General features: G+C 42.1%; 1 protein-coding gene across 2 annotated transcripts in view; it reads left to right on the forward strand.

The window, feature by feature from the left end:
• Nucleotides 1-12,286, forward strand: part of LOC115225990 (neurofibromin) — a 105,951-nt gene that overhangs the window by 13,226 nt on the left and 80,439 nt on the right. For both annotated transcript variants that reach the window (XM_029796963.2, XM_036514988.1), the window contains exons 9-14: nt 1,951-2,137; nt 3,023-3,096; nt 4,430-4,591; nt 7,032-7,126; nt 8,271-8,378; nt 10,918-11,092. In XM_029796963.2, the coding sequence (XP_029652823.2) occupies nt 1,951-2,137; nt 3,023-3,096; nt 4,430-4,591; nt 7,032-7,126; nt 8,271-8,378; nt 10,918-11,092 (801 nt within the window). The remainder of the gene's footprint in view (nt 1-1,950; nt 2,138-3,022; nt 3,097-4,429; nt 4,592-7,031; nt 7,127-8,270; nt 8,379-10,917; nt 11,093-12,286) is intronic.

The following is a 12,286-nucleotide window of genomic DNA, read 5'->3' on the forward strand; positions in this document are numbered from 1 at the left end:
CTCTCTGCCACCTCTTCCTACTCCTCTGCCCCCTCCCCCACTTTCACTTTTGTCCCTTATACCTGCTCCTGCTCCTCCTCCTCCTTCCTTTTCTGTTTTGATAGTTATAGACTTATTGTGGGAGTTGTAAGACGTTGTTATCATTTGGAAGGCTGTGAGCTGGTGGGATTGTTAGCATGCAGGACTGCACAAAACACTACCAGGCATCTTGTCCATCTCTGCATCCTGCACTCGAATTCCAAAACTGACTTTGCTTCTCATGCTTCCAGGGTCAATGAAACAAGTACCCTTTGAACATAGCAGATGTAATCAGCTATCTCACCCCACGACATTTCAGGCCCTTGTCCCTATAAAAGGAAGGTTAATTATTAAAAGCAGCGAGCTGCCAGGGTCATTGGCGTACTACTTTCTGGATTTGAATTCCTCTTAGCTCAACTTTGCCTTTCATCCTTTTGGGGTCGATTAAATAAGTACCAGTTGCACACTGGGGTCGATGTAATCAACTAGTCCCCTCCCTCAAATTTCAGGCCTTGTACCTATAATAAAAAGGATGATGATGATGATGATGATGATGATCATCATCATCATCATCATCATTATTATTATTATTATTATCTCTCTATATATAAACGGCAGTTTGTCTGTCTGTGTGTCTGTCAGGTTGTACCTTCACCCTGACCACGGCTTTCAACCGATTCTGATGAAACTTGACACACAAATAGCCCAATGTCATAATTCAAAACTGACGCAGCGAAAATTTTGTAAAGTTCCCCCAGTTCTGAAAAAATCGATAAATTCAACATGGGGTCGAGAATCTAAGCTTTTTATATGCAACGCATTTTCTGTCTAGGGGACACAACTCGACCTTTTTATCGCCCAAAGGGACAGCTAGGAACTATGCTGCTAGTTATTATTATTTATGGTTTCCTTTAATTATAATTTTATTTCAGCTGCCTTAATACTAAGCATCCCCCGGAGGCCAAAGTAACAAGAGCACATTTTGTTTTGTTATGCATGCTAAAATTATCACCACATTTATTCCATTTTAGATGGAGAATGCTTTTTTTATTATTATTATTATTATTATTATGTTTTTTCCTTCTTTCTTCAAATTTTCTTCCGTTTCTCGCCGAGTGTGTTCCATACACCTAGGACAGAGAAGCTCATTGTATGCATTCCCAGATTACACACGCAAATTCACAGATAAAATATGTATTTAAAAATAAATAAATTCATGGATGGATGTTATTTTCACAGCGATAGTGCTCTTCTCAGTACATGAGCTGTTCCAGTTAATTATTATAATTATTATTATTATTATTGAGTGAGAGAGCAGTACATGCCATCAAAGTGACACTGGGGTAAAATATACGAAGCCCAGTATACCCATCAGGACTACCCATCTGATAAGGGTACACCAGGCACATGCATCACAACCATATGTGCGCAACATGGTGATCTCATATCAAGATAAACAGCACATGACCTTGCAGGTGGGGCCCAGCTAGAATTTTATTCAGGTTGAGTAACCCATCCCACTCAAAAGGTCCCTGAATAAGGGTTGTTTAAGGATGTTGAACGAAACACCCATGTTTCCAGAGGTGAATTATTCAAACCCCAAAGAATCCATCTCAACACATGGCAATGATGCTCCCCCACTACTTCTGCTCGTGATCAGAGATGCACATATAGTCAGCCACCAAAGGACATGCTCGACTGGTTAAGGTCAAACAACTGACAAGCAAATCTGTGGTATTGAGCAGAATATTTGCTGTAGCCCATCTTTTATACCAAGACAAAAACAATGTACATGATAACACTTCCAATCAGTTAAGATCAGGAGCCATGAGAGCCACTGTTATTATTATTATTATTATTATTATTATTATCATTATCATCAATACTATTAAAGTTGTATAATATTATTAATTCCGTGTGTGTCTTTTCCAGGAGGTGTTCTTCATGTATCTGTGGAGTATTGATGTCAACGCTGTACTCACTGCCATGTCCTGTTTTCATTTGCTGTGTGAGGAAGCTGACATCCGGTGCGGGGCCGATGAGGTGGCCGTCACTCAAATACTCCCTAACTACAACGTCTACTCGGACCTGGCTGCTGCCAGCATGACCCTCACCACAGGTGATGTATCCCTTGTCTAGTAGTGGTGGTGGTGGTGGTGGTGGTGGGGATGCTGGTGATGGCATGGGTGTTCATGGGTGGTGGTGGTGATGGTGTATGCGTCAATGCGTGACAGTGGTGGTAATGGTAATGGTGTTGACGGTAGGGATGATAATGGTGGTGGTGATGTTGGTAATGATAATGGTAGTAATGGTGAAGGTGGCAATGCTGTATGCATTGTAAATGTGGTGGTGGTGGTGGTAATGGTAGTGATGATGAGGCGGCGAGCTGGCAGAAACGTTAGCACGCCGGGCGGAATGCGTAGCTGTATTTCGTCTGCGTTACGTTGTGAGTTCAAATTCCGCCAAGGTCGACTTTGCCTTTCATCCTTTCAGGGTTGATTAAATAAGTACCAGTTACGCCCTGGGGTTGATGTAATCAACTTAATTCGTTTGTCTGTCCTTGTTTATCCTCTCTGTGTTTAGCCCCTTGTGGGTAGTAAAGAAATAGGTATTTCGCCTGCCGTTACGTTCTGAGTTCAAATTCCGCCGAGGTTGACTTTGCCTTTCATCCTTTCAGGGTTGATTAAATAAGTACCAGTTACACTCTGGGGTCGATGTAATCGACTTAATCCGTTTGTCTGTCCTTGTTTGTCCTCTCTATGTTTAGCCCCTTTGGGTAGTAAAGAAATAGGTAGTGATGATGATGGTGGTGGTGGTAGCAGTAGTGGTGGTGCGTGCATTGTTACATTGATGGTGGAGTGTCTATTGTAGAATTGATGTAACAGTGAGTGAAGTGGCAGTGGTGGTGGTGATTTATGTCTGCGTTGCGGAGGTGCATGTGTGGTTGGTCAGTGGTGGAGGTGGTGGTGTCACTCTCAACTCACCTCCGATTCCCTCTCTTCAGGTCGAGCTTTACTACAGAAGAAAATAATGGGATTATTACGGAAGATCGATCATCCAACACCAGGGAATACGCAGGTGAGTTATCTCCCCTTACTCTCTACCCCCCTCTCCTCCCTCACCTCCCGGCCTTAGGATGCTAAACACAAAATAAACCACAAAGGTCAGATGTTGGCCTTTGACCCTGTGACCCTAGATTGGGCTGGCTGGGGTCAGTAATTTCGAATATGAGAACTGGCTTGGACTTTGTTGAACTCTCTAACCCTTGAGGATGGAAAATGATGTTCATTATACATACATGCATATATGTACACACACACACACACATCATCATCAGCAGCAGCAGCAGCATCATCAAGCATCTGTTTTCCATGCTGGCATGGGTTGGACACTTTCACTGGAACTGGTAACTGGAGGGCTGCACTGGGCTCCATTCTCATTTAGCGGCATGCGTGCCTCTTATGTATCACTAGTTTGGGTGCCTTTTGTGCGTCACCTTCATTGGTTCCTTTTATGTGTCACTGGCACAGGTGCCATTCACATGTCACCAGTTCTGGTCATAACTACAATTTCATTTAGCTTGACATGTCTTCCCAAGCACAGCACATCATCAAAAGTCTTAGTCACTTGTCATTGCCCCCTTCCCCCAACACACACACACACACGATGATATTTTTAACCCTTTTGTTACTAACCCGGCTGAAACCGTCTCTGGCTGTAAGTACAGATGTCTTGTTTTCAAGAGTTTTGAATTAAAATCTACCACCAAACCTTAGTCACAATTTATGTTCCTAACACCAGCTTAATGGTAACTAAGTTATTTTACTAAATTCTTTGTTATATTTAAAGTAATTGAAAGAAACACAGAGCATCTCAGCAGAAATATTGTAACAAAATGGTTAAGATATATAATAGAGAAATAATTCTTAACCTTTTTGATACCAACCTGGCTGAAGCCGGCTCTGGTTCCTTAGTACAAATGTCTTGTTTTCAAAAGTTCTGAATTAAAATCTTCCACCAAACCTTAGTCACAATTTATGTTCCTAAAACCAGCTTAATGATAACGAAGTTATTTTACTAAATTCTTTGTTATATTTAAAGTAATTGAAAGAAACACAGAGCATCTCAACAGAAATATTGTAACAAAAGGGTTAAGTGTCCTTTTTCCATGCTGTAAAGATGTGGTTAATACACATCTAGGAATAAGAAACTGGATGATGGCTAGAGATCAAACTGCTTGAAATATTATGTAGATAGAAATATTTTAAAGCTGTGGCACATCCAGGAATAGGACATATGACGCTGGCTGGTGATGAAAGTGAAGATGATGTAGCTTGGATAGAAATATTGGAAGTGTTCCAGCTGTGAAGATGACTGACAATCTGAATGTGTGTTGATGTTATCGTTGCAGGCATGGGAGGACACATGTAAAGCATGGGACAATGTCACAAAAAACCTTGATATCTATCCGAAAGGAAAGCTAGAAGAAGGCTGCAGCTCTGGAAGTATTGGGGAAACGATTCGGCTACGGAGAAAACCAACTCACCATGGGACATCGGATCACGAGTTAGAGGTTGGATTTTTCCTTACAAGTTGCTTCTCTCTCTCTCTCTCTCTCTCTCTTTTTTTTTTTTTTTTTTTTGCATGTGTGATAAAAAAAGTTTATGTCCCTACTACATGGTTCTGGGTTCAGTCCCACTGTGTGGCACTTTTTGGCTAGCGTCTGTTATTATAGCCTTGGACCCACTGAAGCCTTATCAATGGGTTTGGTAGACAGAAACAGAAGGATACCAGTCATATATGATATTCTATGGATATCAACTGGTGACATAAATAGATCCACGTCATAACCCCTGACTTTCTTTATATTCCGTAAACACTTCATGAAATAATCTTCACTGATTGGATTTACTGCATTTCAGTTGCAAAGGGACCCCTACATTACGGTCCCCTGTATTGGCTTACTCTGTGGTTTGGAGCCTAATCCACTAAAGGAGCTTCCAGTGGGTTAGTTAAATCCGTATATTGTGCATTAAATTTATATTTGTGTGGGTGTGTGTGTGTATGCATATATACACGTGTGTGGTTGTATGCATGTATACATGTATATATATATACATATACACAAATATGAGAGAGAATCCACTATGTGGACGCTCTTACGCTAGAGATAGATCCGCAAGGGTCTCAACCACTAAGAATTGTTCTCAAGAAAAATTTAGCACACTATGAACGTAAGCAAGCAGGACAAATGAAAAATAACAAAAATATAGATTAACCCCATACAATTGTTTCACTGTTAATAAATTATGCAATTTTACTTACATAATTAATCTTCAGATCATCATAAAATATAATTTGTCGAACTGCACGCTATGTATTAACACAGGTCAAAGACATGAGCAGTTTGGCCGATTATATTCACAGTTATATTCAAATGCCTTTGTTCTAGCGCTCCAAATTCCCGGAAATAAATACTGCATAAGTAATTCACTGCAGTAGTTTACGCCGGTTTGAGAACATATTAATTTATAATTAAAGTCAAAATGTATTTTATATATATATATATATATATATATATATAATTTAGATTCAAATGAATATGGTACTTAATTTAGATGCACCAGAACTTTTTTATGGTATTACTCATAAATTTATGTGGGGTGTTTATAACCAAAAAATAAGCAACAAGAATGGATCTGGTAATTTAGTACAATTGTTTCATACTATAACAATTTATTAAAGCTGCAAATATTACAGCAAATATAACATGTCAAGTAATCTTCAGCTAATTTCATATAGGTTTTCCAATAATGTAAAGTTCTCAAATCAATTAGTAACATCCTAGAGAGTGCAAATGTACCGATAAAGTTGTAGATATGAGTTCCAGGAACTTGAAATAGGATGCCAGGTAAACCAAGATTACCGGATCCATTCTTGTTGCTTATTTTTTGGTTATATATATATAATACAAATAAGAAAATGGAGAAACAAATTTAGTTTGTTCATCAACTTACGGATATAATAATGTTAGATTATTTATTCATTTTACAAACGAGAACATCAAAAGCTTACAAAATATTATATAAATCAATAAAGATAATAATACAAATACAGATTTTAAAAGTCACATTATTATATATAGGTGCAGGCATGGTTGTGTGGGAAAAAATTTGCTTCCCAACCACATGGTTCCAGGTTCAGTCCCAGTGTGTGATATCTTGGGCGAGTGTCTTCTACTGTAGCGCCAGGTCAACCAAAGCTTTGCGAGTCAGAAACTGAAAGAAGCCTGTTGTATATTTGTGTGTGTTTGTGTTTGTCCCTCACCAGTGCCTGACTACAAATGTAGGTTTGTTTACATCCCCATAGGCTAGTGATTCAGCAGAAGGGACTGACAGACTCTCTCTTTTACTTGTTTCAGTCATTTGACTGCGGCCATGCTGGAGCACCGCCTTTAGTCGAGCAAATCGACCCCGGGACTTATTCTTTGTAAGCCCTATCGATCTCTTTTGCCGAACCGCTAAGTGACGGGGACGTAAGCACACCAGCATCGGTTGTCAAGCAATGCTAGGGGGACAAACACATACACACACATACATATATATGTATATATATATACATATATACGATGGGCTTCTTTCAGTTTCCGTCTACCAAATCCACTCACAAGGCTTTGGTTGACCTAAGGCTATAGTAGAAGACACTTGCCCAAGATGCCACGCAGTGGGACTGAACCCGGAACCATGTGGTTGGTTAGCAAGCTACTTACTACACGGCCTCTCCTGCGCCTAAGACTAAGTACCAGGCTTTAAAAAAACAACATACTGGGGTCAATTTGTTTGACCAAACCCATTGAGCCGGTGCTCCAGCATGGCTGCATTCCATTGACAGAAACGAGTAAAAGTTGAAAGACATAGTTTGGAGACCGCATGCCACCATCACACTTTCTGTTGTTTGTTCACCCCCCACCGTCGTCGTCTTCTTCCCGTCTTGATTTCCATGTTTAATTGCAGGACCAACTCAATGAATGGGTGAACATGACCGGCTTCCTTTGTGCTCTTGGTAGTGTCGCCCTACAGAACAACACCAACAGGTCCAACTTGTCACAGTGAGTATTGCACTTGTTAATGGGTTTCACAAATGGCAGCAGCAGCAGCACACACACACACCACACACACACATACACGATGATGTATATTTTCTTTGATACTAGAATCCCGAGAACCACCATGAACATCAGATGGTGCCATCGTGTTAATAACAAAGAACTGCGTGCGTGAATGCATCAGCCCATAGCCTCCCCGCTCTTAACTGCCTGTTGCATGTGTTGGATATGAACATGTCCTCCATCTACAGCTAGATCATCTTAACAGGGCAGCTTTACTCTCATTTGATACAGCAGTTGTGGACTGGAAGAGGCCTCGGGGTCAGGTCGTGCTCCAGATGGCTGGGCGTGGTTGGGGAAGACCTTTGAAGGATGCAGAAGGCTTCGCGCGGGGCCACCAGTGGTGGGGAGCACTGGGGGACCTGGTTGGCTCTATGCATGATGATGCCTCTGGGACCACTAACTTAGAATGACCCCAGTCACATCAAGGAAGAGCATGAAACAAGAAGCAAGCATGTGTGTGTACCATTATCTGGACATCACACGATGGTTGTGAGTGAGTATCATTGTCATACTAACAAGGCTGTATATTTTCCATCTACCATGAAAGTCCTATCTGACCATGGGGGTTGGGGGAATATTACCTCCCTTGGAAACGGGTGAGGGTTGGTGATAGGAAGAGCACCCAGCCATACAAAATCTGCCATTGCAAATTTCGTCTGACCCATGTAAGCATGGCAAAGTGAACATTAGGTGATGACTGTGGTGATCATTAGAGGGAAGCAGTGGTGGGGACCGCCTCTGTTTATTGTTCTTGCTAAATTAGAAAATAATAAAAACCACTGCCCCATTGAGATCTCTTATTTGCAACATCATCTATGCCACAGAACCTTCCAAACATCTAAGCATTATCGAAGCCTAATATGATTATCTATGAAGACAAACAACCAATCTTCACAAACCATGAAGGACAGCTCAGAATAATGAGACTAAGGCTTATAAAATTACAGATATGTATTCCCATCATCAGTTGCCAAACAGATATCATTATGTTTTTGACACCTGGGCACTACCATTGTTTATCTGTCATATTTGTTTGCTTATTTACTTTATTCATATGTTTTATTTAATTTTGTTGCTTTTTCAGTTTCTTGGCCTGTTTTAGATCTCCATCAATGCCAGGATGTGGCACCTCTCGTAAAAGCAGCCTGATGCAGAGCTCAACCGGTGACCCTCAGTGTTGTCTGGTCACGCAGTAAGTGTGGGTCTCTTTCTTTCGCTTGGTAATGATGGTGATGGTGATTGTGTTGGTGTGGACACTTCTTTCTCTATTTTGTCTTTCTCCATCAACCCACACACACCTCCTCCTTCGCATGGCAGTTTGGAAAGTAACTTCATCTCTATACCCAACATTCACAAGTACACCATTAACATTCTATTCAAAATGTAAATGCCCCCCCCCCATCTCTTGACAAAAGAAACGTTGAGAACCCTCCGAATGTGGCCGTTGCCAGCGCCACCCCGACTTGCCTCGTGCCGGTGGCACGTAAATAGCACCATCCGATCTTGGCCATTTGCCAGCCTTGTCTGGCACGTAAAAAGCACCCACTACACTCACGGAGTGGTCGGCGTTAGGAAGGGCATCCAGCTGTTGAAACATTGCCAGATCAGACTGGGCCTGGTGCAGCCTTCTGGCTTCCCAGACCCCAGTTGAACCGTCCAACCCATGCTAGCATGGAAAGCAGACACTAAACGATGATGATGATGACAGCTGTAACGGACGACGATCTCGCCTGTTAAACAACACAGGTAACCATTGCCAGAGAGATTTGGATAAGATCTATGTCAGTGTTGTAAACACAGTATTTAATGATGGAGATGGAGAAAAGTACAATCATAAATACAAGCTGGGTAACAATGGTTTTGTCATTGGCTTTGGCTTTCTTTTGCTCTTTCTGTGATTGTTCCTGTCTTGTAGGGTTGGCTTGCAGGTCCAACACGCAACCTTTCCCTTTTTCTTTGTGGGCTTAGGATTGGCCCGAAAAAAATATACCTATTTCTTTACTACCCACAACGGGCCAAACACAGAGGGGACAAACAAGGACAGACAAAGGGATTAAGTCGATTATATCGACCCCAGTGCGTAACTGGTACTTATTTAATCAACCCCGAAAGGATGAAAGGCAAAGTCAACCTCGGCGGAATTTGAACTCAGAACGTAACGGCAGACGAAATACCTATTTCTTTACTATCCACAAGGGGCTAAACACAGAGGGGACAAACAAGGACAGACAAACGGATTAAGTCAATTACATCGACCCTAGTGCGTAACTGGTACTTATTTAATCAACCCTGAAAGGATGAATGGTAAAGTCGACCTCGGCGGAATTTGAACTTAGAACGTAACGGCAGACGAAATACGGCAACGCATTTCGCCCGGTGTGCTAACATTTCTGCCAAGTTAATATACTTACCACTTTAAAAAAATCATCCCAGAAGGAAGATTAAATCTGGCAGGTCACATACACCTGTTATTAGAACAACACCATTCTAAAACCACTTTCAAACAGACACCTCCAGTGGGGAAAAGAAGAAGCCTCTCGACCAGATGGTGCAGAACATTCATAAAAGCTGAGAGGAGGGGCAGCCAACATCACATGACTGGATGTAGAGAAAATTGCAGCCAATAGAAACCGTTATACACATACAGGCCCACTTAGAAGACTGGCTGTCTGTCAGTTATGACTATGAGGGTTCCAGTTGATCCAATCGATGGAACAGCCTGCTCAGGAAATTAATATGCAAGTGGTTGAGTATTCCACAGACATGTGTAACCTTAATGTAGTTTTCAGAAGCTGGGCCCTTTTGAATTACAATGCTGGGCCCTTTTGAATTACAGGTATGAGCTAGCAGAAACGTTAGCACGCCGGGCGAAATGCTTAGCAGTATTTCGTCAGTTGTTACGTTGTAAGTTCAAATTCCGCTGAGGTCGACTTTACCTTTCATCCTTTCAGGGTCGATAAATTAAGTACCAGTTACGCACTGGGGTCGATGTAATCGACTTAATACCTATGTCTGTCCTTGTTTGTTCCCTCTATGTTTAGCCCCTTGTGGGTAATAAAGAAATAGGTATGAATTATTTTTCCCAGATGAGTGGACTGGAGCAATATGAAGTAAAGTGTCTTGCTCAAGGATAGAACATTCTACCAGGAATCAAACGCCCAACTTTACAATCGTCAGTTGAATATCCCTAACCACAAAGCCATGCACCTTCACAGGTACACTTACACATACTCTTATACACACACACTTATATATACGCATGATGATGGCCGTCCACTCGTGACCAAGGAAGACCATTGCCGACCTTCAGGAACATTGTGCGCTCTAGGACTAACTTATATTATGCATTTGCGGCTCCGTTGGTGGCTAATGAGCCCTGCTCTTGACAAGCATATACGACTGCAAACATTGCAGACCAAGCTTTCCCCATTCACTATATGAGCTGTGCGCTTTCGCGCAGCTCGCTTAAGTTCTTCATGCTGGATACGTGTTCTCTCAAAAGTGTCGATCCCCTCCTTAACCTGCTTCCTCCATCTGTGACGATGACAGGCATTGTTCTCCCAGTCAGTGTCCTGCATATCACAGGCCTTTAATGAGGACTTCACACAGTCATACACTCACTCTTACAAACACTCACACACACTTAGCACATGTTTTATATTATTTAACGTATTTATTTCCTCCGTGCCCCTCCCCTCTAATCTTTGTCTTTTTTTCTTTATTTTCCCCAGATTTATCGAGAACCTGCTCAAATTTTTAGTGTGTCAACATGAGAAATTCGGAGCCCATATCCAGAAGCATGTCAAGGCCTTATTGGGCCACGAGTTAAACCCTGCCCTCTACCCGAATCTCTTTGACCAGGTCAAACTCAGTGTGGAGAAATCTTCGTTTGACTCGTCTGGCCAGGTAACTAACCTCAAACACCCCTCAATACCCTTTCACCAACAAGCTGGCTCTCTCTCTCTCTCTCTCTCTCTCTATGTACCTGTCTGTATATCTCTCTCTCCCTCTCTCTATGTACCTGTCTATCTCTCTCTCTTTTTCTATGTACCTGTCTGTATCTCTCTCTCTCTCTCTCTCTCTCTCTCTCTCTATGTACCTGTCTGTATCTCTCTCTCTCTCTCTCTATGTACCTGTCTGTATCTCTCTCTCTCTCTCTCTCTCTCTCTCTCCTCTCTCTCTCTCTCTATGTACCTGTCTGTCTCTCTCTCTCTCTCTCTCTCTCTCTATGTACCTGTCTGTATCTCTCTCTCTCTCTCTCTATGTACCTGTCTGTATCTCTCTCTCTCCCTCTCTCTCTCTCTCTCTATGTACCTGTCTGTATCTCTCTCTCCCTCTCTATATATACCTGTCTATTGGTTTACTTCTATCTCTGTCTTCTTGTCTCTCTCTCTCTCTGTGACTGTCTACCTCTCTCTTTTCTACCATTGTATATGCCTCTCTGTTTCTCTCTCTATCTTCTTTCTGTCTTTCTCTGTACTTGCCTGTATCTCTTTCTCTCTCTGTCTTCCAGTATGTCTCTCTCTCTCTCTCTCCCCCTCTCTCTGTCATTCTGTGTGACTGTCTGTTTCTCTCTTTCTACCATTGTCTCTCTCTCTCCTCTCTCTCTGGCCATTTCTATGTCTGTCTCTCTACCAAAACACTCAACAATAGATGGTGATGGTGTCGTCGACCTCCCCCCCCACATAATCATCCCCATGTCCCTTTACCCTTGCACATCCAAGTCTGTTGGCTGTTGTATACATTTACAGACTGTTTCTTAATTTGATGATGATGATGATGATGAACTTGCTGTTAGCCCTTTTGCCACTATGATTATAATAAAAATAAATGTGGTCGATATCAGTGCCACCTGACTGGCACCTGTGCCAGTAGCACGTAAAAAGCACCGTATGAGTGTGGTCGATATCAGTGACACCTGACTGGCACCTGTGCCAGTGGCACGTAAAAAGCACCGTATGAATGTGGTCGATATCAGTGCCACCTGATTGGCACCTGTGCCAGTGGAATGTGAAAAGCACCGTATGAGTGTGGTCGATATCAGTGCCACCTGACTGGCACCTGTGCCAGTAGCACGTAAAAAGCACCGTATGAGTGTGG

Source organism: Octopus sinensis, linkage group LG29 (assembly GCF_006345805.1).
Source record: "Octopus sinensis linkage group LG29, ASM634580v1, whole genome shotgun sequence".
NCBI classification, from domain to species: domain Eukaryota; kingdom Metazoa; phylum Mollusca; class Cephalopoda; order Octopoda; family Octopodidae; genus Octopus; species Octopus sinensis.